General features: G+C 39.8%; 1 protein-coding gene across 2 annotated transcripts in view; it reads right to left on the reverse strand.

The window, feature by feature from the left end:
- The window catches only part of ADAMTS9 (ADAM metallopeptidase with thrombospondin type 1 motif 9), a 162,125-nt gene that overhangs the window by 87,417 nt on the left and 47,069 nt on the right, over positions 1-27,639 (reverse strand). For both annotated transcript variants that reach the window (XM_027523573.1, XM_027523572.1), the window contains exons 13-21: positions 19,190-19,371; positions 18,964-19,100; positions 17,185-17,302; positions 16,840-16,935; positions 6,431-6,597; positions 6,211-6,340; positions 5,526-5,652; positions 731-941; positions 83-247 (exon numbers count right to left, since the gene is read on the reverse strand). In XM_027523573.1, the coding sequence (XP_027379374.1) occupies positions 83-247; positions 731-941; positions 5,526-5,652; positions 6,211-6,340; positions 6,431-6,597; positions 16,840-16,935; positions 17,185-17,302; positions 18,964-19,100; positions 19,190-19,371 (1,333 nt within the window). The remainder of the gene's footprint in view (positions 1-82; positions 248-730; positions 942-5,525; positions 5,653-6,210; positions 6,341-6,430; positions 6,598-16,839; positions 16,936-17,184; positions 17,303-18,963; positions 19,101-19,189; positions 19,372-27,639) is intronic.

Below are 27,639 nucleotides of genomic sequence, written 5' to 3' on the forward strand. Positions count from 1 at the left end.
TTAACTTTGGACTGACCTGGAGAGGCTCAGAACTGAGCATCAGAGATGACCTGTTGGGGAATTAACAGCCTTCCCATCTCACCTCTGACCAGTCTCCTGATTTCCACTCTGGACAGGAGAACTCACTGCACTTCTGAATGGTGACTTTCTCTTGATGAGTGCATTTGCTGTCATCTAGTACATCATTACGGGTGTTGACACAAATAGCCCTTCTCCTCTGGGTTCCACCATCACAGCTTTTAGAACACTGAAAGGGAAAAAAAAAATGAAGCCAAAGTGTTGCTAAGTTTCTCATCAAGCATGCTCAAGATACTGGCTGGGCTATTTTGTCTCTTCCAATCCTAAGGAAACAACTAACCAACAAAGCCTGGTCAGTTCTACTTGTTCTTTTTAGGGGTATATATTTATGGTATCAATTTATTTACCAGGTTCATAACAAAGCCAATATTAGCAAACTGGTATAGGACAACAAAATCAGAAATGGCCTGTGGGATATGAAAAAAGTGTTTGGCTAAGTTGTTCCACCACTTCCAATTTTCCATACGCTATGCCCACACCAGACATCACAGATCGATTGTATTACTCTTTTCTGCATTTTTAATGCGGGCAGGCATTATAAGTCAATCATGGTACTCTTAATGAGGTTTCCTCAATGCAGCTCTGTAAGGAGTCATCATCAACTAATCAGATTTAACATCCAAGAAGACTCTCTGAATGAGAACCAACTTACTTCAGTCCAAGCTGAATAGCGCCAGCCACCAGTATTACATTCTCCTGAGCATTTTTCCTGGTTGCTTGGTTTGGGGTGACTGCTGCAAAAGCTGTCATCAACCTTCTCAGTCTTCCCATCTAGCCTGCTGTACTTGGCACAGTAGATGTCTAATGTGCGGTAACCCAGACCACACTGGGCACTACATTCACTCCTGCTGGCCACGTGCCACCTGTGCACAAATCATGGGGGAGAAACCAGTATTACTGTTAAATATATATGTCTTATCTAGACTCAACTGGTAGAAGAGCTGAATTCTGTTTTCTTCCTTAAATACCATGAACCCAAAACCATAGTCAGTCACTGAAATTCAGTTTGAAACCAACATTTCCATGTATTTTTCATCACTGCCAACATGCATGAAAGTCACAAAATGACAGTCAGAGGTTCTATCTTTATGAAGATTCTCCCCCAATACAGTCAATCTGAAATTCAAGCAACTAAAAAGAAAAAAAAATGGAATTCAACAGAGCAAAAAAACAGAACAATTTTATATTTAAAAGACTCATGCAACCCAGCATTTTGTTTGTCAAGTAGGCTACTTTTTAACAGAGAACGAACAACTGTTGGAAACATTCCCTCAGAAACTTCTAGGTGGCCACGTGCTGGAAAATGCTCAATGGACATTCTATGAATTAATAAAGGAATGGATTGCCATTAATTAAATACTTAATTGGAACTATAACTGAAATTCAAGTATCATAAACTTTACTTGGTGAATAAAGATTGTATGGGCCATATATATAACTCAATTACCTGTTTTTTAAAGACTACTGTTTTTAGAGCAGTTTTAGGTTCCATGACAAAACTGAGAGGAAGGTACAGAGATTTCCCCACACCCCTGCCCCTATACACCCCTGCTCCCACAGATGCACAGCCTCCTGATTATCAACACACCCCCACCAGAATGTACATTTGTCACTCTGATGGACCTTTGTTGACACATCATTATCACTGAAATCGACAGTTTTCCTTAGAGTTCACTCTTGATGCTATATATTCCATGGGTTGGACATATGCATAGTGAAACATATCCACCATTATAGTATCACATCGACCTAAAAATCCTCTGTGCTCCACCTATCTATCCCTTCCAGCCCCACAATTATTCACTTTTAAAATTAGATTTGAGTCTACAAACTTTTGTCAACTTTGTATCCCTAGCACATATAATAAGCCTTTCTTGGCACACAGGAGGTGCTCAGTATGTACTGATAAATCAAGTAGCTCTTTTAACACTCCAGCAATGGGGCTAGTGCTTTAAAAAGAAAAAAAAATCTACTTGAATAGAACAGTCTGAATAAATGAGCTTGAGACATGTTACGCTGATCAAATTTAGCAATCCCAAAAGGATGATTTCACTCTTGATCATTAATTTTCTCCTGCTCAGAAACTCGGTGGTTTGTCAAATACCAAAGCCTTAAGAGTTCTCCCATCTACACTCAGGAAGAAAAGAGGAGCACTGGACACACGCTTATCTTGGAATTTCTCACAAATGCTCAAAAGTAGGTCAGAGTTGATCCACTTCTACATTTGGCATATAAAGTGGGCTACTGAGATGTTCTATGAGAGTGGCATAGTATTTGGAGGATTTGTTCTAACCGGAAAATGTTATATGGGGATTGTACAACAGTGCTTTATCTCATCCTGTCAAAGTTTAATCTGGGCAAACTCTCACTTCCCTAAGGAAGTGAGCCAAGAAACATGGACCAGTTCAACAGAGGCATCTGGAACTTCCATCTGCCCTTTGATTCCTGGTTACCTTCTCTTTGCCTTCATCATCACTTCCTTGTGGAAAGGTTATTTTCCATCCTGGAAAAGGGAGGCAGGAATCCTCCTCCCTTCCCCACAAGAAAGCACACTAGCAGCTTGGGCTCAGAACAGTGTACTAGAGTTTCCCTGATATTCACACAATCCCCGGAATTCGGGCAGAGAATGTAGTCTGTGGAAAGGTCACAGTACTGCCTTAGGAAAGGTCTCAAAATGCTATTACTCACTTAATTTATTCTCACCTGGAAAGTCATCTCACCTTCAGTGTTTTGAATTCATTCATTCATGTCATGTGACAATTTATATTGCAGAAAGGCAAAGTGTTTGTTAATAAATGGGAACAAAAAAAAAACAAAACTGTATTTCTCTGTGGGTGTGTGGGGCATTGTGGCATTAAATAATTTGAGAAACTACTGATATAAGTAGGTTCTTCGATTGCAGAACTTCTCAGGGCCCTCAAATCGCTAATCCAAGCTACAAATCTTCACATAGTAGAGAAGACGGTAATTCTTCTCACGTGCTGGTTTGCTCTGGATCATCTTGCTGAACTAGTGTTCCATAAAAATGTTTTGGGGAAAACTAAGAGTTTCAGCAACCAGTGCAATCCTCTCTACTATTTTTCCATTTTGCACACAGATACTTGGCAACAATTAGTATAAATTAATAGCAATTTTCAGGTTGACAGAGAGAAGACAGTAATGCTTATTTGAACTTGTTTCTGCATTTGCATATTTTTCAGTGGATAATTTTATTCTTCCAACAATCTGTAAACACCAGCAAGATATGCATTTGAATGCTGACAAATGAACACGATCTTCGAGGGAATTCCCAGATGGTCCACTGGTTAGTACTCTGCTCTCACTGCTGAGGGCCTTGGTTCTAGTCCTGGTTGAGGAACTAAGATCCCAAAAGCCTTGTAGTGCAGCCAAAAAACAAACATGATCTTCTACTTAAGACGTGAGCATGTACCTGTCTAGTTATAAGGCTGTGAAAAGTAGCAGTAAACTTACAATTTTTTCTTTTTATTTCTAAATTATTATCCTCAAGGTGTGTCACTTCTACCATAGATACTTGTACCAAAAAGCAAGGCTAAAATTCCTTCACTTCCTTTTCTTTAATCAGCCAGAGGTGCCATCATCATTCAAGCCTGTTCCCTGAGCTACTCGTCTCCTTTGGTATCAGTAGAGTTTAGGTTTTTAGTTTTTTTAAGTTAGTATTAAAAAAGGAAAAAAGGTACCTTTCTCCAAATGGGGAATTTAGAATATCACCTTTGACATACCTCTCTCAGACTCTGTTTTCCTTATTTCTGAAGTGGAGATAATAATACTACTTACACCACTGTGCTGTTTGAGGAATTAATGTATTAATTTTATAGGATATATAAATAAGTAGGATGTTAATTAAGATTATATAACAATTAATATACAAATATTAGGATAATTCGTGCTTGCTCAGTCACTTCAGTTGTGTCTGAATCTTTGTGACCCCATGGACTGTAGCCAACCAGGCACCTCTGTCCATGGAATTTTCCAGGCAAGAATACTGGAGTGGGTTGCCATTTTCCCCTCAAGGGGATCCTCCCAAGCAAGGAATCAAAACATAATGTTTAAATATGGTTCTTAGTAAATGGTCGACTCTACTGCTGAATGATATTCACAGTACTAATTAATACTAGTTAATTATTATTATTTTCAGTGATAATTTGAAATAAGGCTAATCTTATATCATCTTTCCCAATTTAATAAGGTTAAATTAAGCAATCTATTTACCAACTCAATCTTTTTTCCCTGTTTTAGTGATTACTGCAGTTCAGCAATTAGCTAATTATTTTTTGAAAATTGACCTTAAGTCTAATTTAACTAATTTAACTCCACTGACTGAAGCAATCGGTTTATACGAACATAACTCAAAACGAATTAATACTGCCTAACGTAATACTGCCAGACATAACTAGCTAATCACAGCACTCCTCTCTTCTCTCAGAGCCTTGAGGGTACTTAATAATCTTTACTCCAGCCCTAGGAGCTGACAATACCACTTGATAGGACTTGGCATTTTTTAGGTTCAGTGATATTAAATATCACTATTTTCTAAATATTTCTGTGTTCATTTTGCTATTTATGAATGATGGGACCTTAACAATTTCCCAAACTATTCCCTGCTGGTAATTTCTTCTCTGAAAGGAGGACAAGCACCAGCTTATCTTACCTGCATTTAACTGACATGTAGACTATACAATGCAAACCCTAGGCTGGTGAACATTCAAACATGACATGGTCAATTGCAGGAAAATAGAAAAACTTTATAATTCTCTACTCACTCACCATTTGTGGCCTAAAATTTCATACTTTTCTTAAATATTGAACTGTCTGCATGAAAGTGAAAAGTTAAGTCGCTCAGTCATGTCCGACTCTTTGCGACCCCATGGACTATAGCCTACCACGCTCCTCCGTCCATGGGATTTACTAGGCAAGAGTACTGGAGCAGGTTGCTATCTGTATATAAAACCTCCTCTAGTTCTTTCCATGACTACCTTAGTGCATTGCAACATTCATGTATATAAAACTTCTTATACTGGTGATAAACATTCTGGGTGGATACTGACTATTAAAGGTACTTTGATAGATGAGGTTCTCCTTTTCTGTAGTCTTTCAAACAGAAAAAAATACAAACTTAAAAAAAAATCACAAACGTTTGCATTCAGTGTAACTCAGTCATAATAATACCTATGCAGCAAGTTGTGAGGGTCCAATGAGAACTTTCTTGGGCAGCTGCCATACTCTATTAGCTATTTTTTTAATTCTTAGGAAAAGAACAAGAAATCTGCAGGCATATGTCTTAGATAATCAGTTTCAGAGGGATGGAAAATTGACTAAAGCTTATTTCACTGAAACACAAGAAAGGGGCCTAAGACTAATATCCCACCTGCTCCTTGCAATACCTTCACAACTCAGTAATAAAGACCATGAGGAAACACTGGCCTCACCTCAGGTCACAGTCTGTGCCACAAGGTTCAGTAATGGGTGCCGGCTGAGGCAGTCGATCACATCTTTGATCAGAAACTGTAAGCTGATCAGATTCCCTGGTGCAAATAGGTTTTCGTTTCCGCTCCCCTAAGCAAGGAGGAAAAAATATTTTTCAGACAAAGTAACCTATTCCATCAACTATTTAGACCAGAGACTGGCAAACATTTTCTGTAAAGGGTTAGATAGTCAATATATTTGGTTTTGTGGGCCATGTGATCTCTACTGCAACTACTAAACTCTTGTTATAGGGCATAAGCAGCCACTTACGTATGTAAAAAATTGTGTTCCAATAATACTTTATTTATAAAAGCAGGAAGTGAGTTGAATTTGGCCCACTGTCTGTAGTTTGCCAACTCATAAATTAGACAAAAGGAAACCAGATAAATTGCACATAATATGACTACTAAATTTATGTCTGTGTAAAATCAATTTGGCAGAGCTGATTTTGCTTGGCTTCACACATGGTGAGGAAACCAAACATGTCCTAAATCCCTTAAATAGTTCAACTTGCCAGCCCAAAGTGACCAGACAGAGGTAGAGAAAGATTAGAAAATGGATGCAGACAGAACTGCCTCCACAAAAAAGAAAGAAATAAAGAATTAAAAAACACGTCAAATCCCTTGAACTCAACCTAGAAGTAGATACCTTGGCAGGGTTTGCTGCATGCTTGCCAGGGTCCATGACTGTTCCAGTAAAACTGTTGGGGTTTGTCTTCAATGGGAATATTGAAAGAATAGCGCACATCGGGGTTGTATAACTTTCCCACCGACAATACCTGGAATATGTAGAGAAAATGGAGAGGATGGATGTGGGCCTGGCAACTCATGGAATTAGAAAAGGGGCATGGGCTCATGGCTCTTTTTACCTGAAGCAGAAGTTCTTGTTCAATGCGACCTGTGGAGTTGATTCTTTCCACAACGTTGTCGGACCCGCTGTATTCTATCACAGCATTCCCAATACGGATTTCCCTTTTGGACATCGTGACAACAAAGTCTCCATTGAGCAAGAATTCACCTTTACTGCTTGATAAAGCTGGTGGTGAGAAAAGAGAAATCATTGATTTGTTGCCATTTTTCTGTTTGCAAAATGAAAGAACACATTGATAGGCCGATAGAATGTGAAGAATGTGGACTTTTCAGTCAGGCACACACAGACTCAAATCCGAGCTTTGCCACTTCCCAAGTATGTGGTCTTGGGACATCACTTTCCTACACTTGGTCTTGATTTCTTTATCTCTAAAGTGGAGATAAAGACACCCACCCTTCATGGTGCCTTTGAAAATTAGCTGAGATATAATACAAGAGTGCTAATTAGACTGGGGTTTGTGATACAAGCCCTGCAGTTACAGGGTTACAGATGGAACTAATGAATGTGGTTACCAGAGGAGAACTGGCAGGGGTGGCCAGGGGTAGGGCAAAAAGAGTAAGGAGATCAACTGGATGGTGATGGATGGAAACTAAATTTTTTGTAGTGAGTATGCTGTAGTATATACACAAGTAGAAATATAATGTTGTACATGTGAAACTTACATAATATTAGAAGCCAACATTGTGAAAGTCGCTCAGTCGTGTCCAACTCTTTGCGACCCCATGGACTGTAGTTCATGAAATTCTCCAAGCCAGAATACTGGAGTGAGTAGTCTTTTCCTTCTCAAGGGGATCTTCCCAACCCAAGGATTGAACCCAAGTCTCCCACATTGCAGGTGGATTCTTTACCAGCTGAGCCACAAGGAAAGCCCAAGAATACTGGGGTGGGTAGCCTATTCCTTCTCCAGCAGATTTTCCCGACCCAGGGATCAAACTGGGGTCTCCTGCACTGCAAGCAGATTCTTTACCAACTGAGCTATCAGGGAAGATCTCAAAAGCAAATACAAATCACTTACAGGTGAAGAAATTCATCTCAATCTGTTTGTCAAAGTAGCATTTCAAGAATACTTTGGAGAGAGAAATCAAATCCAGTCTTGTCTTAGCCCATTCCTAACAAAATCAATTTACCCAACTAAATTTAATTCAATCTTAGAAAATCCTGATCATGTATAACTCTTTGCCTATACTTCAGTTCAGTTCGGTCGCTCAGTCGTGTACAACTCTTTGCGACCCCATGAACCGCAGCATGCCAGGCCTCCCTGTCCATCACCAACTCCTGGTAACTTCACCTTACCTTACCTTACCTAAGAATGATAAGAATGCTATTCTGATAATAATGTCAAACACAACAAATACACCCAAACATTTAAATATACCCAAGTTATCATCTGACTGTGAACTAACAGAACAGAAAATAATATTTCTCTAGGTTCAGTTCAGTTCAGGTCAGTCACTCAGTCGTGTCTGACTCTTTGCAACCCCATGAACTGCAGCAGGCCAGGCCTCCCTGCCCATCACCAACTCCCGGAGTTTACCCAAACTCATGTCCATTGAGTCAGTCATGACATCCAACCATCTTATCCTCTGTCATCCCCTTCTCCTCCTGCTCTCAATCTTTCCCAGCATCAGGGTCTTTTCAAATGAGTTAGCTCTTCGCATCAGGTGGCCAAAGTATTAGAGTTTCAGCTTCAACATCAGTCCTTCCAATGAACACCCAGGACTGATCTGCTTTAGGATGCACTGGTTGGATCTCCTTGCAGTCTAAGGGACTCGCAAGAGTCTTCTCCAACACCACAGTTCAAAAGCATCAATTCTTCAGAGGTCAGCTTTCTTTATAGTCCAACTCTCACATCCATACATGACCACTGGAAAAACCATAGCCTTGACTAGACAGACCTTTGTTGGCAAAGTAACGTCTCTGCTTTTGAATATGCTATCTAGGTTGGTCATAACTTTCCTTCCAAGGAGTAAGCGTCTTTTAATTTCATGGCTGCAATCACCATCTGCAGTGATTTTAGAGCCCAGAGAAATAAAGTTAGCCACTATTTCCACTATTTCCCCATCTATTTGCCATGAAGTTATGGGACCAGATGCCATGATCTTAGTTTTCTCACACCAAAAAGCTTAAACCACATTCAATACCAGGTATCAATTTTGTCCTGAACATTTTTCAGATAACATGAGCCTGAAATTTATTCTGACCTGATTATTTTGTATTTTTGATTATTTTTGAGTATTTAATTTCCTTTAAGTCAATTAAATAGAGCTCCTTTATGAATTAACTTTTGGCAATATCACACATCTATAAAACACATACAGACACATATGAACACATAAACACAGAGACCTCATAGTTCCTGTTCCAGAATTTCAGCCATGATCTTGAGAACCCAAACCATTTTTCCAAAGTTACCTCAATTAAGAAAAAGAAAGTGTATGATTTAAAAATATATTATTAATGAAATGAACATTTATAAAACTGGTTCCCACCCAAATAACTCTTTATATTTCATTCAATAGTTGAACCTATTGAATCTTTGTTGTCCTGTTTTGACAGATGTTGAAATTGAAAATCCATGACCACTATGACGCTCAAATATCAATTCTTTGGTAAGACCCACTGAGGTAGTCAGCCTCCAATATGGCCCCAACAATCCTTGCCTTCTATATTCACACCCTGTGCTGTCCCCTCCCACATTGAGTTGCACTGACTATATAATCACTAGGATACTGTGATGTCCAAGGCTAGGTCTAAGGCATTAGGGCTCCACCTTGCTCTTCCTTGAATCTCTGGCTTTGGGAGAAGCCAGCTGCTGAGTTGTTAAGATATTCAAGCAGTTCCACTGAGAAGCCTTCTGCAAAAGGCAGCAAGGAACCAAAGCCTTCTGCCAAGAGCAATTAAGTGAAGCATCCAGTAAGGGGACCTGCTAGCCCCATTTCAGATAGAATCACAGCCCTAACTGAAGTCTTCACAGCCACTTCAGGAGAGACCACAAGCCAGAAGCACTATGCTGCTGCCAGATCCCTGACACATTGGAAACTTGTATACTGTTTACACTTGTTATTCTAAGTCACTAGATCATGAGATAATTTGTTGCATGGTAAAGCCTACCTGGATCATTGTTTTTAACCTTCAAACCCCTTCCATCCAAACTTCTTATACAATTCCTAGCTTAATTTTTCTCCGTAGCACTTTGTTTATGCTCTCTCTCCTCTCCCAGAAAAAGAATGTAAGCGAGGATTTTTGGACTGTTTTGTTCATAGTTATATCTCAGCTTCTGAAAGAACACATGGTAGAATGCTCAAAAAATAGGGTTTTTTTTTAGGGGGGGAGAATGAATGAATCTACTGCAAATATTGCAAAAGATGAAATAATCAGTGAAGCTGAAAAAGTAATGTTAGAGAACAGCTTGAGTCAAGTGCCAAAACACTGGCCAACTGAGAACATGACAGAGTTAGACCAGTCAGACATTTAAGAAAAGGAAAGAAAATGGACAAAGAAGATGAGATGACAGCTGCTTCAGAAGGAATAATTTAGTTCTCCAAATGTCAAGAGAGATTGTTGGGAAAGTAAATTAAAAAAATCTCAGGAAGCTTTTTAAAAAATGACTCCTTTTCAGATTCTACTGTTGAGCTCAAACTTTAAGCAAAGAATGTACCACTCTGATGTCATATAACTTGACTAAAAAACTTAGGCAAAAATATTTATCCACTGACATATTCTCCATTCTAAAAACCTGAGCATAATTAAAATCAAAATGTAATTTTGTTGAACGTAAGAAAAAAATAAAATTTATTTTCATACTTTTTAATTTCTCAAGACAAAATCCCAACTATATCATGAAAAAAAATCAAATAATATCCCAATCATATTTTCTCCCTAGTAGTTATTAGCTCAGTTGGTAAAGAATCTGCCTGCAGTGTAGGAAACCTGGGTTTGATGCCAGGGTTGGAAAGATCCCCTGGAGAAGGAAATGGCAACCCACTCCAATACTCGTGCCTGGAGAATTCCAAGGACAGAGGAGGCTGGCAGGCTACAGACCATGGGATCGCAAAGAGCTGGACACGATTGTGCAACTAACTTTCACTTTTAGTTACTACAAAAATTTTTAAGTACCACTTTTTTTTTTTTCCAGTACAACTGCTCTTTGAATAATGAACTATTCCATGTTTTGAGCCTGACATGTAAGAAGTACTCAAGAAAGCAGAACTACAAAACATTTGAGCTCTAAACAAAATACTAGGAAGAGGCCCCTTCTCTTTTGTAAGTTGTACACAATTAGCATATCTCAGCAGGGAGGGAACCTTTAAAACACACAGGCCACGTAAATATTTAGGTGAATAAAAGGAATGTGGAAACTTAACTCAGAGTTGGCAAATAGGTTTCTTCCCAGACACCAATGTGAATCATTTGGTACTAGTCACTCAAGAAACTATGGAGAACAGGATTTCTTTTCAGCATCATGTCTCAGCATCATTAGTGACATCTATCTTGGTTCTGGGAAGAAGCCAAGCTCTCCCAGGCACCTGCCACATCCTAACATGTCTTTCACTGATGCAGGAGATGTGTTGTCTTTTGCCATGCAGACCAGAAGCAATGCATATGCAGAAGCAGTTGAGAGGATTTAGGGAAATTAGATATCGTACTTTTATGTAGAAATGAATGAAGGCTGTGATGTAGCTCTTAATAGACTCTGTGCCTCAGTGGCAGCAGGGCTCTTGTTTTTGTAGACACGGGAACCTCACAGAGTTCACCCCACTGGGCACTATATGGATGCAAAGACTATTCTTTGCAGGCTCAAGAATGAACTGCATCAAATTTGGTCCCTAAAGCAGTGCTTCACCTACCAGAATTTCTACCCTTATAAATAAGCCTTATCTTGGCCCTGAGGGAACAGTAAGATGCCTTCACTTGAAATGGTTGGGAAGACAGTGGTGACACAGGAAACAAAGCCTTTAAAAACACAGTCTTTTAAAAAAGGTAATCCAAGATCTTGGTTTCTTTTTGATTCAAAATCATTTGATTGTCCCTACTACCAACAGAATGTTGTTCAAACTCCTCAGCATCACTCTCTTATCTTGACCTATTCTTCCAACCTCACCATTCACTCCCACCAATAAACCTTGACTTCCAGTCATGTTCATCCCCAGGTCAGCTATACATTTTTCTATGTGGAGGCAATAAACTGAAGTGGTTAAAGGTATAATATCTGAAATCAGACCCATAAGGATTTTAATTCGTCCCACTTTGCTTGTGTGACCTCGGGGAAGTTTCTCAACCTCTCTAAGCCTCAGTTTCTTCCTCTGGATAAGGGCTTTCTTATAAAGTGAAAATGAGTGTTAGTCACTCAGTCCTGTTGGAATCTTTGCAACCCTATGGACTGTAGCCTACCAGGCCCCTTTGTCCATGGAATTCTCCAGGCAAGAGTACTGGAGTGGGTTGCCATTTCCTTCTCCAGGGGATCTTCCCGACCCAGGGATTGAACCCAGGTTTCCCACATTGCAGGCAGATTCTTTCCTATCTGAGACACCAGGGAAGCCCAGCTTTCTTATAGAATTGTTGTAAATTTTGAAAAAGTGCATATAGGATTTGGTAGCTGGCAGATCAAAATGCCTTCAAATGAACTGTCTTCTCATCACACTTTTATAGATGCTTAATTTATGGATAAGAAAAGCATGACTTAAATATTATTAAAATATTTTCTGAGGCCAGGTGACTTCTAATCATGGAAATGTATCTCCAGAGCCTGTCAACCACCAGTTTTTCAAGAAGAAAGCCAACAAATGTCCATGAAATCAGTGAATGACTTCAGGCATTCTTTACCTTACGTGCAAATTGAAAGCAAATACGTTTAGCTACAGATTAAAAAAAAAAAAATTTAGTTCTTGATTTTGCTAGATTGCATGAGCCTCTTTAAATAAAGTCAACACTTAAAAAGGCGCTTGTATAAGCCTAAGAAAGATCCCAGCCCCATAGTAGGTGCTCAATCAACGACGCCGAAAGAACAAGTGATTGATTGAACCTGACATTTGTGACAAGACGAATAGAGAGCTTTCAGCCAAATAACTGTTCTCCTATCGGTATAAGCCTCTGACAACCTCATCTCCCCGCAGCTCCTGCAGCATGAGACCCACCAGTCATGCAAGATGCAGGAGTTTCAATGGGTCACTGGTTGGAGAAGAGGTTGTTTCTGTGGCACCTCAGGCCTCCTAATGCTGCCTCCTGATGTGGGCACTTGCATGGCAGTGGCAGGATGTGCTGCCAGGAAAATCACCCAGTGCTTTCAAGTGGAGTCGAAGGCTAGCTACCCAGCTGATGCTTCACTGAAAAGGGGGAAATGAGATGTCACAAGGCCAGTTCTGTAAATTAAGTGGTAATCCAGTTCTGTCTGTATTCAAAGAGCAATCATCTATCCTAGGTTAATTCTGGGGACCTTTTCCAACATCTCCAGGCTTCCTCGCATGCTTATGCTAACTTTGGGGCATTTCACCCTTCACTGCATGCTCTTTATCCCAGCAAATGGTGAGTAGGAAAGGAGATAGGAGTCATCAAGTGAAATGGAGTTCCTGCTTTATCTTGAACTGAATCGATTCCTGTCTTCCCGCTGACACTATTCATCAAAGGTTAGTATCCTGGAGACAAATAAACACTATGGAAATGATTCCTTTTTTCTCCTAAAGAAATACGAAGATGGTAGCACTGGGTGCAACTTGGCTTTAACCCAACTGGAGGGAGGGGTCTATGTTGAAAGGATGACCTTTGACACAGAGGCTTTCTGCTTCGGTACCTTGTGAAACAAATAGTTTCCTGAAAACAACCGTCTACTGCCCAACCTCCCACTAATGCGATTAGGGAGCTAATTTCCTGGGTTGGTTTCCCCCCCATTTCACCCATCAGAGCTGGGAGGCTACAAAGGCCCTCTCTCCTGGAAATTGCTTCTTCACCAACACATGCAAAAGAGTATGCCTTGACTGACCTTAAAAAAAAATATGAGGGATAAGAATGATGATTGCTTAGCAACGAAACAGCTGGGGCTGGACTCCAGCAAGACTCAACTGGGGGCTTTAAAATCTTCTTAGAGCATTTGCTGTGCCTTCCTTCAAACCGAGAGTAAACATTTACACACGCCAGATTTGATAACAACATCATACTCTTCCTAACTTGTTAAGAAACCACTGTAAGGTTCAAAGGCTCTGAGGTCTTAACCTTCACACTCGGTGAACTGTGACGTACCATCTTTGCTTGCACTTTTCATTTGCTTCCAGAGAGACGTTCTTTGACCAACAGGTAACTTTCCCATAATATTCCATTAAAGAGCCATGACTACTTCAAACTGCCCTTCCCAGATGACAAATCTTCTTTAATTTTATTCTTTACAAAGAGATTAAGAAACCTCTAGTGAGACATAAAAGGATATCAGAAGGTCCTCCCTAATTTAGGTGCCCAACCTGGCTGATGAATTGAACTGAGGCCACTGCTTAAAAGGGTATTTTTCCCCAGAAGGAGAAGAACACTGGAGAATCCTTCTCCTTTTTGAGGAGAAGAAAGGAACGGCTCAACATGGCATTTGGCTCTCAGGAAATTAACCAATAAAGGAGGCTGCATGCAATGCTGCTGGATTTAATTAGGAAGTAGTGAGACCACAGCAATCATAGGCCCTAATTTATAACCCAGTCCACGAAGAAAAATGCCTGACCCATTTGGTACAGTGGTTGAAGGAAAAATGTGGGATTCCCCAAAAATAATTTGAAAAGGATCCCCAAGAACTTTGTTAACTGTTTTAAAAGGCACCACTCCTTTGAGTATTTAGGGTGTGGAAAAGCTGATGTGACCACTGAGAACTGATTCCAAGAAAGATTTAATAGTCTTTCTTAAAAGAAGAAGTGGAGAAGGAAATGGCAACCCACTCTGGTATTCTTGCTTGGAGAATCCCATAGACAGGGGAACCTGTCTGACTAGTCCATAGGGTTGCACAGAGTTGGACATGACTAAAGCAACTTAGCATGCATGCTTAAAAGAAGGAGGGTTTCCCTGCTGGCTCAATGGTAAAGAATCTCCCTGCCAGTGCAGGAGACATGGGTTTGATCCCTGATTCGGGCAGATCCCATATGCTGCAGAGCAACTAAACCTGTGAGCCACAACTATAGAGCCTGTGCTCCACAGCCCAGGAGGCACAACTACTGAGCCCACACATGCCACACCTACTGAAGTCCTCGTGCTGAGCCTGTGTTCTGCAACAAGAAGCAGCCACGGCAATAAGAAGCCTATGCACCCTAACTAGTAGTCCCCCACTCTCAACAGCTAAAGAAGAGTCCTTACAGCAACAAAGACCCAGCACACCCAAAAATAAAGAAAGAAAGATAAACAAATAAAAGAAGGAAGAGTTTATATATTTCCATCATAATTCCATCCCCATTAAAGATACTCAGTAAAGATAGAGTGAACGATGGTTATTCAATAACTCAGCCATCATGTACTCAGTTCATATTATGTAAAGGCTTTATATCTTGAGCTAAAGATACAAAATCGCAGCTTCTGATCCTAAAACACTAGTGGTCACATAAATATATAAGAAACAAGTCTCATCTGAATTGATAGTGACTCCATTCTTCCAGCTACTCAGGTCAAAACTGTGGAGTCACCCTTGAGCCTTCTCTTTGTCTCACATACCATATTCAATCCACCCACTAGTCATGATGGCTCCACCCTCAAAAGATATCCAGATTTTGACTAATTTGACTATTTTATATGCCAATTATACTATTCCCATTTGGGGCCAAACCGCTAGCAACTCTTTGATTATTTTAGTAACTTCCTAACCAGTCTTTCTGTTTCTACCCTGTTTAGCCTTCCCCCCGACCATCCCGCCATTCTCAGTGTAACAAGTAGGGTACTCTTTTGAAAATGTAAATATGACTGCATCATGCTAGTCCTTGGTTCAAAATATCCAGTAGCTACCCTTGTCTCTTACAATACAAGTTCTTTCAACAGTTATATATGGTCCTCTCTGATTTAGTCCTGATACGTGTTTAAACTCATCTGGGACTCTCCTCTGTGCTTACACAGCTCCAGCCACACTGGCATCCCTCTATCCTTGAAACAAATTAGACGCATTACGCTTTTAAGGGTTTCATACTGGTTATTCCCTCTGCCTAGAATGCTCTTCCCCAGATATCCGTTATCACTTGCTACAATTCAAGTATTTTCAATTCTACTGTTCCGGCTCCACCCTCAGTATCCCAATTTCCTCTATTTTCTAATTTTACTTATGACCTTCTAACAGAATATAGTTTGCTTATCTATTAAGTTATTGTTTTATCATCTATCTCTTCCCACTAAAAAGTAAGTTCTAAGAAGACAGAGATTTTTATTTGTTAATGTTTTTGTTCAGTTTGTTTATCATGCCTAGAACAGGACCTGGCACATATTAAATAAGTGGCTGACTGAATGAACAATGAGACATTGCAGAAAATGCTACAACAGAGGAATTTGTTGTAGAGCCTCTATAGAGGCTGTATTCAAGATGGATAAGTACAGTCCCTGCCTGGGCATTATAAGAAAGTCCATTCATTTCTTTTAAAAATTGGCAGCCCAGCAAGACTGCCCTGATTTCTTCTAGATCTAAGTGCAACTCCTGCTGTTTTTCACAGCTAAGAAGAGTCTGGTTGTGCTAAGTGACTAGCTCAATCCTTTTCTGTCATTATCCCACTCCCCATGTTCTTTTTTTAAATTAAAAATGATTGGGTGAATTTCCTAATCACTTATGAAAGTTTACAAAATAATAAATTGAAGTGGAACTGGGATGAGCCACCAGCTTAAAAAAAAAAAAAGAACACAAAGTTCCTGGTGAGTTGTGGTTAGAAAACAGGAATAAATTTGAATTAATCATGATCCTGGCCATGGTGAGAGAAGGATGGAGAATCTACAGAATAGCAAGATGGGCCATGTTAGTAATGACCTAAGAAAAATATTGCCAGTATAGAACCTTTTGGAATGATCAGGCATAATGAAATATTGAATAAGTCCACCTGTGGTCTGCTATTCATTAAGTTAAGTAACACCTTTATGAAAACACTGGCATGTCAGTTACTCAAAGGACAGATTTTTTTTTTTTTAATGACTCAAAGACAGCAATGATTTTATGCTAAACTTACAAGGCTAGTGTTTTCAAAATTTGATTTGGGGCATTTCTATTTTCTAAGATCCAGAGTCAATTCCTTGATATTGACTAGTGTAACTACACGACTCTCAAATCAATATACTGAGGGTATGATGTATGAAGGAATATAAAATAATGAGTTTCAAAATCAACGTCTTTTATGAAAATATATGAAATCTGAAAGCTCTCCACATGGTATAGGGAAATGGAACCAGAATTCCTACAAAAGGCAGGGGCACCCATCTCACCTAAGTAGTTATCATCCTCTGATTTCCCTGAGAAACTGTGCTGCCGCACATCGATATTGGTAGCACCAGCTGGAATTAGGACCACAACGTTGTAACCTGAAAAGAATTGAGCAGAAACTGAGCATTCCACAGACTGGTTCATTTTCTCTAAGCATGGTGTAAAGGGTGGCGACAAAGGAATATATCAGAATTCTCACTGTTAGGCGTCTTATAGCCAGATGGGTAATATACCTTAACAAGACTGATTTTATGTTTCACACAAATACTTTTACATATTACATGTGGTTAATAATGTTAACAGTTTGACTATTTTTCTTCTCACAGTTCTTAGGAACAAATTCTTACCATAATGTACTGTGTTAAATGTTCCTGCCACTGTTTTGCATGAAGAATTATCGCCACCACAAACCCCACATTTATCTCTCCGGGCTTTTGAGTTTAAAACATGATCGCATCCAGCTTGCTTTTAAAAAGAAAACAGTTGAAATACATGGTAAGTATTAGAGAGGTTAAAATTCTTAGGTAATGTGTTTCTTTGAAAGAGGGGCATTCCAAACGACAAGAACTTAAAGTCTCTGTAAACTTTTAAGCGTGGTGAACTCAAATAGTCTTTATCCTTGTTATGGGAAAATGTGGTCCTTGGACCAGCAGCCATGAGCATCCCAAATGATGTTGGGCATGCAGAATCTTAGGCCCCACCCAGATTCACTGAGTCAGAGTATATTTCCTGGCATGTAAATAAGACCCTTAGGTGCTTCATCTAGAGATCAAAGTTTGAGAAGCACTGGCCTACAAGTAAGTAAAGTAAATGTGGAAAAACAGCTCAGGAATGAAAAAAAAAAAAATTAAGGAGTGGCTGAGAGCTATCGCATTGAACAGCTCACACCCCATCTTAAGGTAGCAGTCCCTGTCTAATCCAGGCTACTGCTGCCATGCAGAAACAAGGCTAGTGTTGACATTTCTCAATTTTCCAAGATACTGAAAATCTGATTTTATGTGAAATCCCCTATGTTTAAACACTGGCTATGAATGGAGGACTAAAGCATGACTGCAGGCTGCCAGGTTGAGGCCTCGGGTTCCAAGTGGCCTCTTCAGTGTCTTCCTATCTTAACGCAATGCAGCAGAGTACACAAGAGTCTGCAAACATCAGTGGCAACCACCAGAAGACCAGGAGGTCAGAGTTCACATTCTCATCTATTTTGCTCCTTCGAATGAACCAGTCTCTGAGGAGAAACTCCATGTTTTGCTCTAGCATGGAGTGACAAGGAAGTCCTCACTGTAGCTGTGGTCAGGAGTTGGGTGAAGCTCAGAGACTCTTCCATCAAGTCCTACCAATGAGGAGCTCCAGTGTGCCCTGGACTGCTTGTAAGGAACAAATGCATCATCCCAGAGACTGGCTGTGTAAGAAATGATTTCTGACTGATGAGAACAGGAAAACAGTGCCAAACCTCAAGAAATCAGTGCTTTGATGCTTTACTATCAGCCAGATGTGTTATTCAATTTCTAAAACTTGCTGTCAGGAAGCTTTTGGGTTTAACCTTATGCACAATGGTTAAGGTAAAGAAGTTGTGTATAGTGTCGATTATAATCTCCTCACAGGGAAGTTTCTTGCAGGCCCCCACAGAGAGTGTCAGAAAAATGTAGGGCAGTGGTTCTCAAACTTTGGCATGCATCAGAATCACGTAGTGCTGGGAGGGATAAATTAGGAGTTTGGGATTAACAGATATACAGTACTGTACATAAAATACATAATCAATAAGGACCTACTATATAGCCCAAGCACAGGGAAATATACTCAATGTTTTGTAACAACTAATAAGAGAACAGAAAGGAGATATATATATATGTATACATACAGATAAATGTAATTGAACCACTGTGCTGTACACCTGAAACTAGTACAACATTGTAAATCAATTACACTGCAATTTTAAAAAATCAAATAAAATAAAACAAAAGAAAGAGAATCAGATGGTGCTCAAGCTGGTCTGAGGACCCCACTTTGAGAACCACTGCCCTGGAGACAACGCACAGACACAAGCAGCTGCTATTGTGTTGAGGAAGCTACACGTGACAGTTTGGCAGCAGGACAACACAGTGAAGAGAGCGCCATCTGGGACTCACCCGGCACAGGCCTTGGACACAGATGTCATTGGTGTCCTGGCCACACGGCGTTCCATCTATCACTCTGTCACGGAGCTGATAGTAGGCTGTGCTCCCTGCCACCCTGCAGAACAGCTTGCAGCGGTCCTTCATCAAAACTAGATAGGAGAAACACCATGCGACGTGACTTTCGTGCCTGGACCCTGTGCCAGCCTGCAGCCGTGGGCACCTCCCCAGATGAACTTACTTCCACTGTATTTTGGGACCCAGCGCACGTTCGGATGCAGACCGTTGATGTTGAAATGCTTTCCGTCAAAGTGAGCACACTGTTCATCTCGGAAGTCTCGCTTCTGCTTGGGACACGGCTCTGTGTTGCAGGACTTAAATTTCATTCTGCGCCCGACACAATACTTGCCACCATTTCTGGGCCTGATGAAAGGTAAAGAACACACAGGCTGTATTATACTGTATTTCTCTAATGTATTATAATATTTTATGTTATAATGTGGCTTCCTGTCTTGGAGGGAGGCAAATGTGAAGTAGTCAGTGACAGTGGCCAGGACAAGCGCTCTGGGGATCTGGGTTTGTACTCTGCCTTCAACATCATTAAGTGTTTAACCCTGGGCAAGTCACTGAATGTCTGCAAGCCTCAACCCTTCCATGTGTAGAATGGGAAAGTACCATTCTGATAAGGTAAGGCAGTTTTGAGGATAAAATGAGAGAGCATTTAACTTAAAGTCTGAAATATAAAACCGGGGGTCTATCAGGTCATTTTCTGTCCTCCATGCCCTGAACATCCACATTCCTTTAAAGACACAGAAGGAGAAAAGGTACAAATGAATACGTGGAATGCTCCTGTCTACCTCTGTACCATGGTATTCTCGTGGGTGACCATCCTAAAACTTGCCCCATTCCATTTCCATTTCTTTCTTTCCCTCTTCTCTCTTTCTCTCTCTCTCCCTGCATGACTATTGTTTTTTGTTTTGTTTTACAAATAAGATGGAATAGGATGTGCTCATATTTTGACTAAACTTAATAGGAGAAGCAGGAGAGAGTGTACTGGTTTCATTAACTTGTGTGTGACAAGAGTGTGGAGGATGCCTTACAAAGCACCACAGAACAATTTAATCTCAGCATGCAACCCCGCTCATGGATTTTCCAGATGTGACCCAGAGAGTAAATTATATAACCCATCTCCCAACGGTCAACAGCTTGCCAAGTGCATCACGGAAACGGGAAGATCACAGAATCAGAGGAAATCAGACTCACCCACCCACAGCTAGAGCAGCCTGGATACTGTAGCTACTCTAAGCCACCTCTCAAACTGAAAGATTTCTACCTTTTGTCTTTAGAGTGAGTCTTTCAGAGTAATTCAGACAACAAGAAGTGTTGTTTCCCCGCCGCCCCCTGCCTTTGTTTTGTTTTGTTAAACCAGGACTTGGGAAATGGGAACTATATCCATGACCATAAAATACAGAATCAAGGGCAGTCTAGCAGAGCTGAGCTGCCGTCTATGGGGTCACACAGAGTCGGACACAACTGAAGTGACTTAGCAGCAGAGCTGGTAAGGCTCCAGAGTTGGATCTGGTTTCCTGTCTTGGCCCTAGCCTCACTCTGTGACTAGAGACAATGTTCTAGCCTCCCACAGATTCAGCTTTCCTCTTCTCTAAAATGAGTGCACACAGCAGATGCCTAAAAATGTTAGCGACTATGACATCATATTTCAGCACAACCCAACCCAATCTGATCCAGCAGTTTGTTTGTTTTGAGTACTGCATCCGAGCTATGATGTATGGGTGAGTCAGGTCTCATTGGTGTTGCTGAGTGCCTGAGTCTCAGAAAGGGCTGCCTGTCTATGATACTCTCATAAACATGTTCTCTCCACCGTGTAGAAGGAGGTAAGAGTGTGGGCTTTGTAGTCACAAGCTGGGCAACTTTGTGTGAGCTATCTGGGCTCTGTGAGCTTCGTTCTGCCCAAGTAAACAGAGATGATACTGTTCACCTGAAAGGCTTGTTATAAATGAAGAGTTCAATAATAAGTATGGTAAGTATTCATGGTTATTTTTCACGAAGGCTTTATCTAGGGATGCAAAACAGCACATAATCCAGCAACATCTATGTATGACTGTTTCCCCATTAAGCCCATGTGATTTACATCTGCCTGTGTGCTTGACTCAGAGAAGGCAATGGCACCCCACTCCAGTACTTTTGCCCAGAAAATCCCATGGACAGAGGAGCCTGATGGGCTGCAGTCCATGGGGCAGCTAGAGTCGGACATGACTGAGCGACTTCACTTTCACTTTTCACTTTCATGCATTGGAGAAGGAAATGGCAACCCACTTCAGTGTTCCTGCCTGGAGAATCCCAGGGAAGGGGGAGCCTGGTGGGCTGCCGTCTATGGGGTCGCACAGAGTCGGACATGACTGAAGCGACTTAGCAGCAGCAGCAGCAGCAGCAGCAGTGTGCTTGACTAGCCCATACTCACGCATACCTTGTGCAATGGAAAGCCGGCTGAGGTACTTTTATAGCAAGGGATGGAAGGTTCAGAGAAGTTAAGGACTTTCTTTGTCCAAGGTAACACAGCTAACAAAAGAGCAGAGACCAGACTGAAATTCAAGCTTCCCAGATTCTCCCTCTGTGCTCTTTCTGTTTCATTACCCAGGAGCTACAGCCCAGAGTCCTGTCTTTTTCTTTTTTGGTACCATGTAGAGATGCAGTCTTGGTTTCCTGGATACCAAGTTCTTCTCTTAGAACCGAAGCAACCCAGTCTCATGCATAAAATATCACTGATGACACGTGAATAACAGAGCAGGCTCATATAGCTGTAAAATCTGTTTTTCTGTTTATAAGGAAGATCCCCTTCAATTTTTTTCTCAAATTAAAACAAACTTCATGGAATTTTTTTTTAATGTTTCAACTAACTACAGGGGATCCATCAGGTCATTTACCTGTTGCCTGAAAGTAACTCATATTTCTTCTCTTTTGAAAATAATTTCTTTTACAGTGGATATTTTTCTTCCAATTCTCTTATATAAAAAGTGTTTTCTGACTCTTGAAATTGAACAAGAGCAGCAAACAGTTAACATTTGCAGGTGGCTTCCTGTTTCACATAGTAACACTGTCCACCTTTGCTTGCTCTGACCATTACCAAAAGAGCATTTTTAAATTTCTTTTTATAACTGACATTTAAAAAAGTAAAGAACACATATAAAACACTCCGTGTGTGAGACAATATTGCTGAAGGTTATATACGGACCCTGGAAACAGGTTTGAACTCCAGCCCTGTTTCTTAACAATGGTGCAATCTTAGGCAAATCACTGAATCTCTCTTAGTTTCCCTACCCATAAAAGGGAGATGATGCTAATATCTACTTCATGGGGCTGAGTGAGGGTTTTTCGGTTAACAGATTTGAAGCACTTGAACATGGCCACCCACATAGTAAATGTTAAGTTATTCCAAGTGTCTGTAACTATAGTCCATGGGCCAAATCCAGCCTACTGTCTATTTTTATATGGTTAGTGAGCTAAGAATAGTTTTTAACACTCTAAAATAATTTAGAAATAAATAAAAAGAATATTTTGGATCACATAAAAATAATATGAAATTCAAATTTCCACATCTGTAAATAAAAGTTCTGTTGGGATATAGCTACACCCACACGTTACATATTATCAACGTATGTTTCTCACTAAATCAGCAAAGCTGTTTAGGAGGGACAGACAGCCGATGCTCCCCAAATCTAAGATATTCACTATCTGGCCTTTTACAGAAAATGTTTGCTGACCCCTGAGCTGGATGGCTGGATGGCATCACTGACTTGATGGACGTGAGTCTGAGTGAACTCCGGGAGTTGGTGATGGACAGGGAGGCCTGGCGTGCTGCGATTCACGGGGTCGCAAAGAGTCGGACACGACTGAGTGACTGAACTGAACTGAACTGAGCTGGTCTAGCATACAAGGCACCATGTCACTTGCCAAGATATGTCGCTGACTGTGCACAGCCATCCTGTGCAGCAGGTAGTGACAATCCTTGTTTCTGAACCTTTGCTTGAACTGGGTTTAGAAATGTTAACTAACCTGGCAAGTTCCCATGCCAGTTAAGTGAGACACACTGACTGAGAGACCAGGGTAGGCCTTCCTGACCCAAAGCCCATGACCTGGCCTCTTTCCCACAGTGCCTCTCTTGAGACAGGTCTCTTCCCATTTCAAAACTCATTCTATGACTTTATTTGCTTTTTGTGTGAAGGCAAATGGTATTTTATGAATGAGCGTAAATTTGCCCTTTAAAATATATAGCTTTTAAAAAAATATCCTAGACAATAGGATCTCTACTGAATCTGCATGGACTCTGTAATGGGGAGGGCTTCAGACAACTGAATTTCATGGAAAAATCTGTGTTTTAATTTAATAATTTAGCTGAGTGGGAGTTTTATTCCCCCATAGGCAAATACTGAAAATTATACAAAATGTAACTTTAAAAATAGCATTAGTCACATTTTCCAACTACTAAAATCCTTTTAAAATATTGTTTCTCAAATAGGGATAGAAAGAACTTAAGGAAATTGCTGATTAATTACTATGAAAGTAACTGTATTCAGCACAGGCAAGTTGAATCACATATACAAAGAAAATTCACAACGCTGCATGGCCAAAGCTTCGGGAGAATTTCGCAAAGATCATTGTAGGCGTATTCTACCTATAAGGAAAGTTAAACTTTGGTCTGCAAATGGGTTTGAACAAAAATCTCAACATTTATGTTGACTTACAACAAATTAGGGTTAGCACTAGGAAGAAATTTCTAATGATACAACAGGCAGCCTGAGAAGGTAAATGTGTTTTCTATATTTGGAGGGTTTTAAGAAGGGCTCTAATGACCAATTATGAGGAATGCTGAAAGGCTATTCAAGGGTTAGATGGGATGGACCAAGGAGCCATACTAGCGATCATCAACAACTTTGTCAAATGGAATAGTCTATGGGATTGGATCTCTATACATTCATTAGTTAATGGCTTTCCCACAGTAGTCAGTTCTCAGTATTTCAAAAGATAGATCTCTCTGGACTTAGTATGGGGTTATGTCCTGATTAAACTCATTGTAATTTGAAAATATCTTAAAAGTTGAAAATGCATTTAATACACTTAAGCTTACTTTATAATAAAGTATTGACTATCTCATAATGTATTGAATGCTATACTGAAAGTAAATAGTAGAATGTTTATCTAGGTACAGAATGGTTAGAAGCATATTAGTTATTTACCCTTATGATCGCATGGATGACTGGGAGGTACAGTGATGTTGCTGCCCAGCATTATATGAGCATCATATTGCAAATCAGTAGCCTGACAAAAGACCAAAATTCAAAATCTGAAGCACTTTTTCTCTTCTGCATGTGCTCCCGCTCAGTTGTTAAGTCATGTCTGACTCTTTGTGACCCGCCAGGCTCCTCTGTCATGGGATTTTCCAGGCAAGAACATTGGAGTAGGTTGCCACTTCCTTCTCCAGGGGATCTTCCCAACTCAGGGATCGAACTCTCGTCTCCTGTTTCCTGCATTAGCAGGTGGATTCTTTACCACTGAGCCACCTGGGAATCCTAATGTATTGCTTTTGCACCATTGTAGAGAAATCTTAAGTCTAACCAACATAGGTTGGGGACCATCTGTAAATACCTCAAAAAAACTTCACAGCCAAATGAGGGACTGATTTTCTTAGGTGAAATATACATATGTTTATTATTCTATTTATGGAAGATTTCATAAGCAGTTGCTAGAGTCAAAGCCTAAATGGGAAATATGTAGTTTACAATCTTGTCTTTTTCTCAAATCTATGAGCTTATTCTTTAATTTGACCTATCAACTTAAAAGCAAAACAGAAGCATAAGAAGAAGGAAATACTTCGCCTTTCTTAAAAAAAAAAAAATCTGCATGATTTTTTAGTTTGATAGACCATAACAATTCTGTATTCCAGTTTGTTCTAGTCACCAGGAACCTCAGAGCCAAATTTAGAGCACAAAATAAGTATATGGCCCAATGGCCTGGTAATGCATCATCTATATCTAAAGCTTTGTCTTGTTTTGGGACCCCAAGTTCTGTTTTTGGTGGTTCTGATTTTAAATTTCATCCTATGACATGTTTCTTATAGATCAGGTGACCATGTAATTGTTTAATTCAGGACATTTTGAGAATTGAAAGGAGAGCTATCAATAACTTCTCTCAGGATAACAAATGTAAATGGGGACCTTACAGACCAAAACATACACTTATCTTATATGTAGGACATCAATCAAAAATGGGACTAAAAAAGTAAAGCATGTAAAGACAAAATATTAGGGCTCCATTGTCATGATGGTGTACCAACTGGGACCAAAAACATTTTGGGGATATGAAATTAGAAAGGATATGCTTTCTAAAGTTTGCTCTTCTAGTATATCATAATCCCATGCACATGGCAAGGCTGCTTCCCTTTTTTAGCTTATATATATTTAAAGAAAAAAAATACATAGCTTAAAGTATCCAGATACTAAATATATTATTGAATCCCATGAATATAGTGAAAATAAAAGAACAATCCAGTGTTCTTGATAGAGGCCTACCACAGATTCTAAAAATGGAGCTCCTCATTATATTCTAAGGGCTTCTGAAACTGAGAAGAGCATTTTGCCAGCCAACGTGGGGGCCAAGAGTTCCGTTCTTTCAAACTTGTTGAGAATCAGGACAGCAATCACTGGCACATTCTACATAACAAACCATCTGCTCTGCTAATTTCTCTGAACAAGCTTTTAAACTGCTTTGGACCTGTTTTTCTCTTTTCAGTGTCCCTCTTTCTTGTCTAGCTGACTTCCCCAGCGCCATCGTAATCTCAGTTACGAGAGGCAGACTCCTTCCTTAGTAGTTCACAGGGACATCCCAAAGTACACATAACTTGGAGGAGTTTAATGAAATGATGTCAGTGCTGACACTCAACTAGGTGGGTTGTATTATTTTAAAACTTCCCATAGCAAACATCCAGGACAAGAACATCTAATTGAAGTCTTTAATGATCAGTTCCTAACTTCTGAAGGCGAGGATCTCTGCTTCGCTTTGAAGCTCAAGATCTTTTCCTGCTGAGATCTTTAACACTGGGTGCTTTTCTTTGCCTGGCCCATTCCAGTTACAGTGTGATTTATCTCTTCCCATACTACTTTTTGAATTGCTCTAACACTATAAAAACAAAACACATACACACAAAAACAAAAAACCCACTTCTTTTGAATGGAATATTCTTGAGTCAAAATGTTAAAAGTACCTACTATTTGCAATATCCACACTCCCATGATAATAATAGCTTATTATGATAATAACAGGGCTTCTCTGGTGGCTCAGTGGTAAAGGATCCGCCTGCCAAAGCAGGAGGTGCAGGTTCAATTCCTGGGTCAGGAAGATCCCTTGGAGAAGGTAATGGCAACCCACTGCAGTATTCTTCCCTGGAAAATCCTCATGGACAGAGGAGCCTGGTGGGCTACAGTCCATGGGGTCACAAAGGAGTCACAAATGACTCAGTGTCTAAATAACAAGAGCAACAACAACATGATAGAAACAATTTGGTTCAATGTAGCCAAATGTTTTAAATTTAAAAAAAAATTCATCATATTTGCTGCTAGCTTAAAATGTTCTGTTTTAAAACTTCAACAATATAAGCAGCTACAATTACGTAATCAATCGATTTTAACAAGCAAGTTGTGGAACAATATATATAGGATGACCCATATTTTATGTTATCTGATACTTATTTCATGTAATACATATTAGATCGATAATCTTTCAAATTATTTTTTAGTGGTTATTTCTTGTGGGGAGTAGGGGAGTAGGAATGACAGTAAGTTTTTATATCATACACTTTTGTATCTGAATTTTTTGAAAACACCTACTATATTTACATTGTATTTTTTTAAACTTTTTATTTTGTATTGAGGTATCACTGATTAACAATATCGTGATAGTTTCAGGTGAACAGCAGAGGGACTCAGCCATACATATATATATATATGTCCATTCTCTCCATTATTATTTTAAAAACTAATACTAAACATAGACTTTATGGGAAAATCTAATGTATATTAGTTTATATACATAGCTACAGGGTTAGTTTTACAGATCAGAGTCTATAAGTTATAGACTTGTCCTTAAACATTTATATTATGTGGATATGAAATAATCTTGGACTATGAACAAAGATAAATTAAAATAAATTGATTGCCATCTGTGATTTGGACTATACAGAGTGTTTACGTGAATAGGGCTTACAATGACAGGCTAAAGCTATATTCTTTTTTGTGTACACAATTCAGATTTTCATTATTAAAAAATGGCACCTTTGTCAACAGGAGGCCCTTTTCCTACTCAGGGAGAATCAGCTGGCCTGAGTAGCTATTACTATTTCAGGACTTCAGGGGTAGACTCTGCAGTAAAACCTAGTCTACTGCACTAGCCCACTTTGCTCCTCAACCTGCTTGCTTTTCTCTCCTATCCAGTCTGTTATCCCTATATAGGCTGTTAAAAATTAAAGAGTACTGCTGAGGCAAACCATTTTGCATAATCCCAAAGCAGCTGGTTCTTAAAGATGGTTGTGAGTCTGCATATCTAAAAACTAATCTGGGAAGACCTCTTGGGCTATATAGCTTTGATGGTAATAAAAGCATGTATTATTTTCTGTTCCTTTAA

The sequence above is a fragment of the Bos indicus x Bos taurus genome, chromosome 22 (assembly GCF_003369695.1).
Source record: "Bos indicus x Bos taurus breed Angus x Brahman F1 hybrid chromosome 22, Bos_hybrid_MaternalHap_v2.0, whole genome shotgun sequence".
Classification (NCBI taxonomy): domain Eukaryota; kingdom Metazoa; phylum Chordata; class Mammalia; order Artiodactyla; family Bovidae; genus Bos; species Bos indicus x Bos taurus.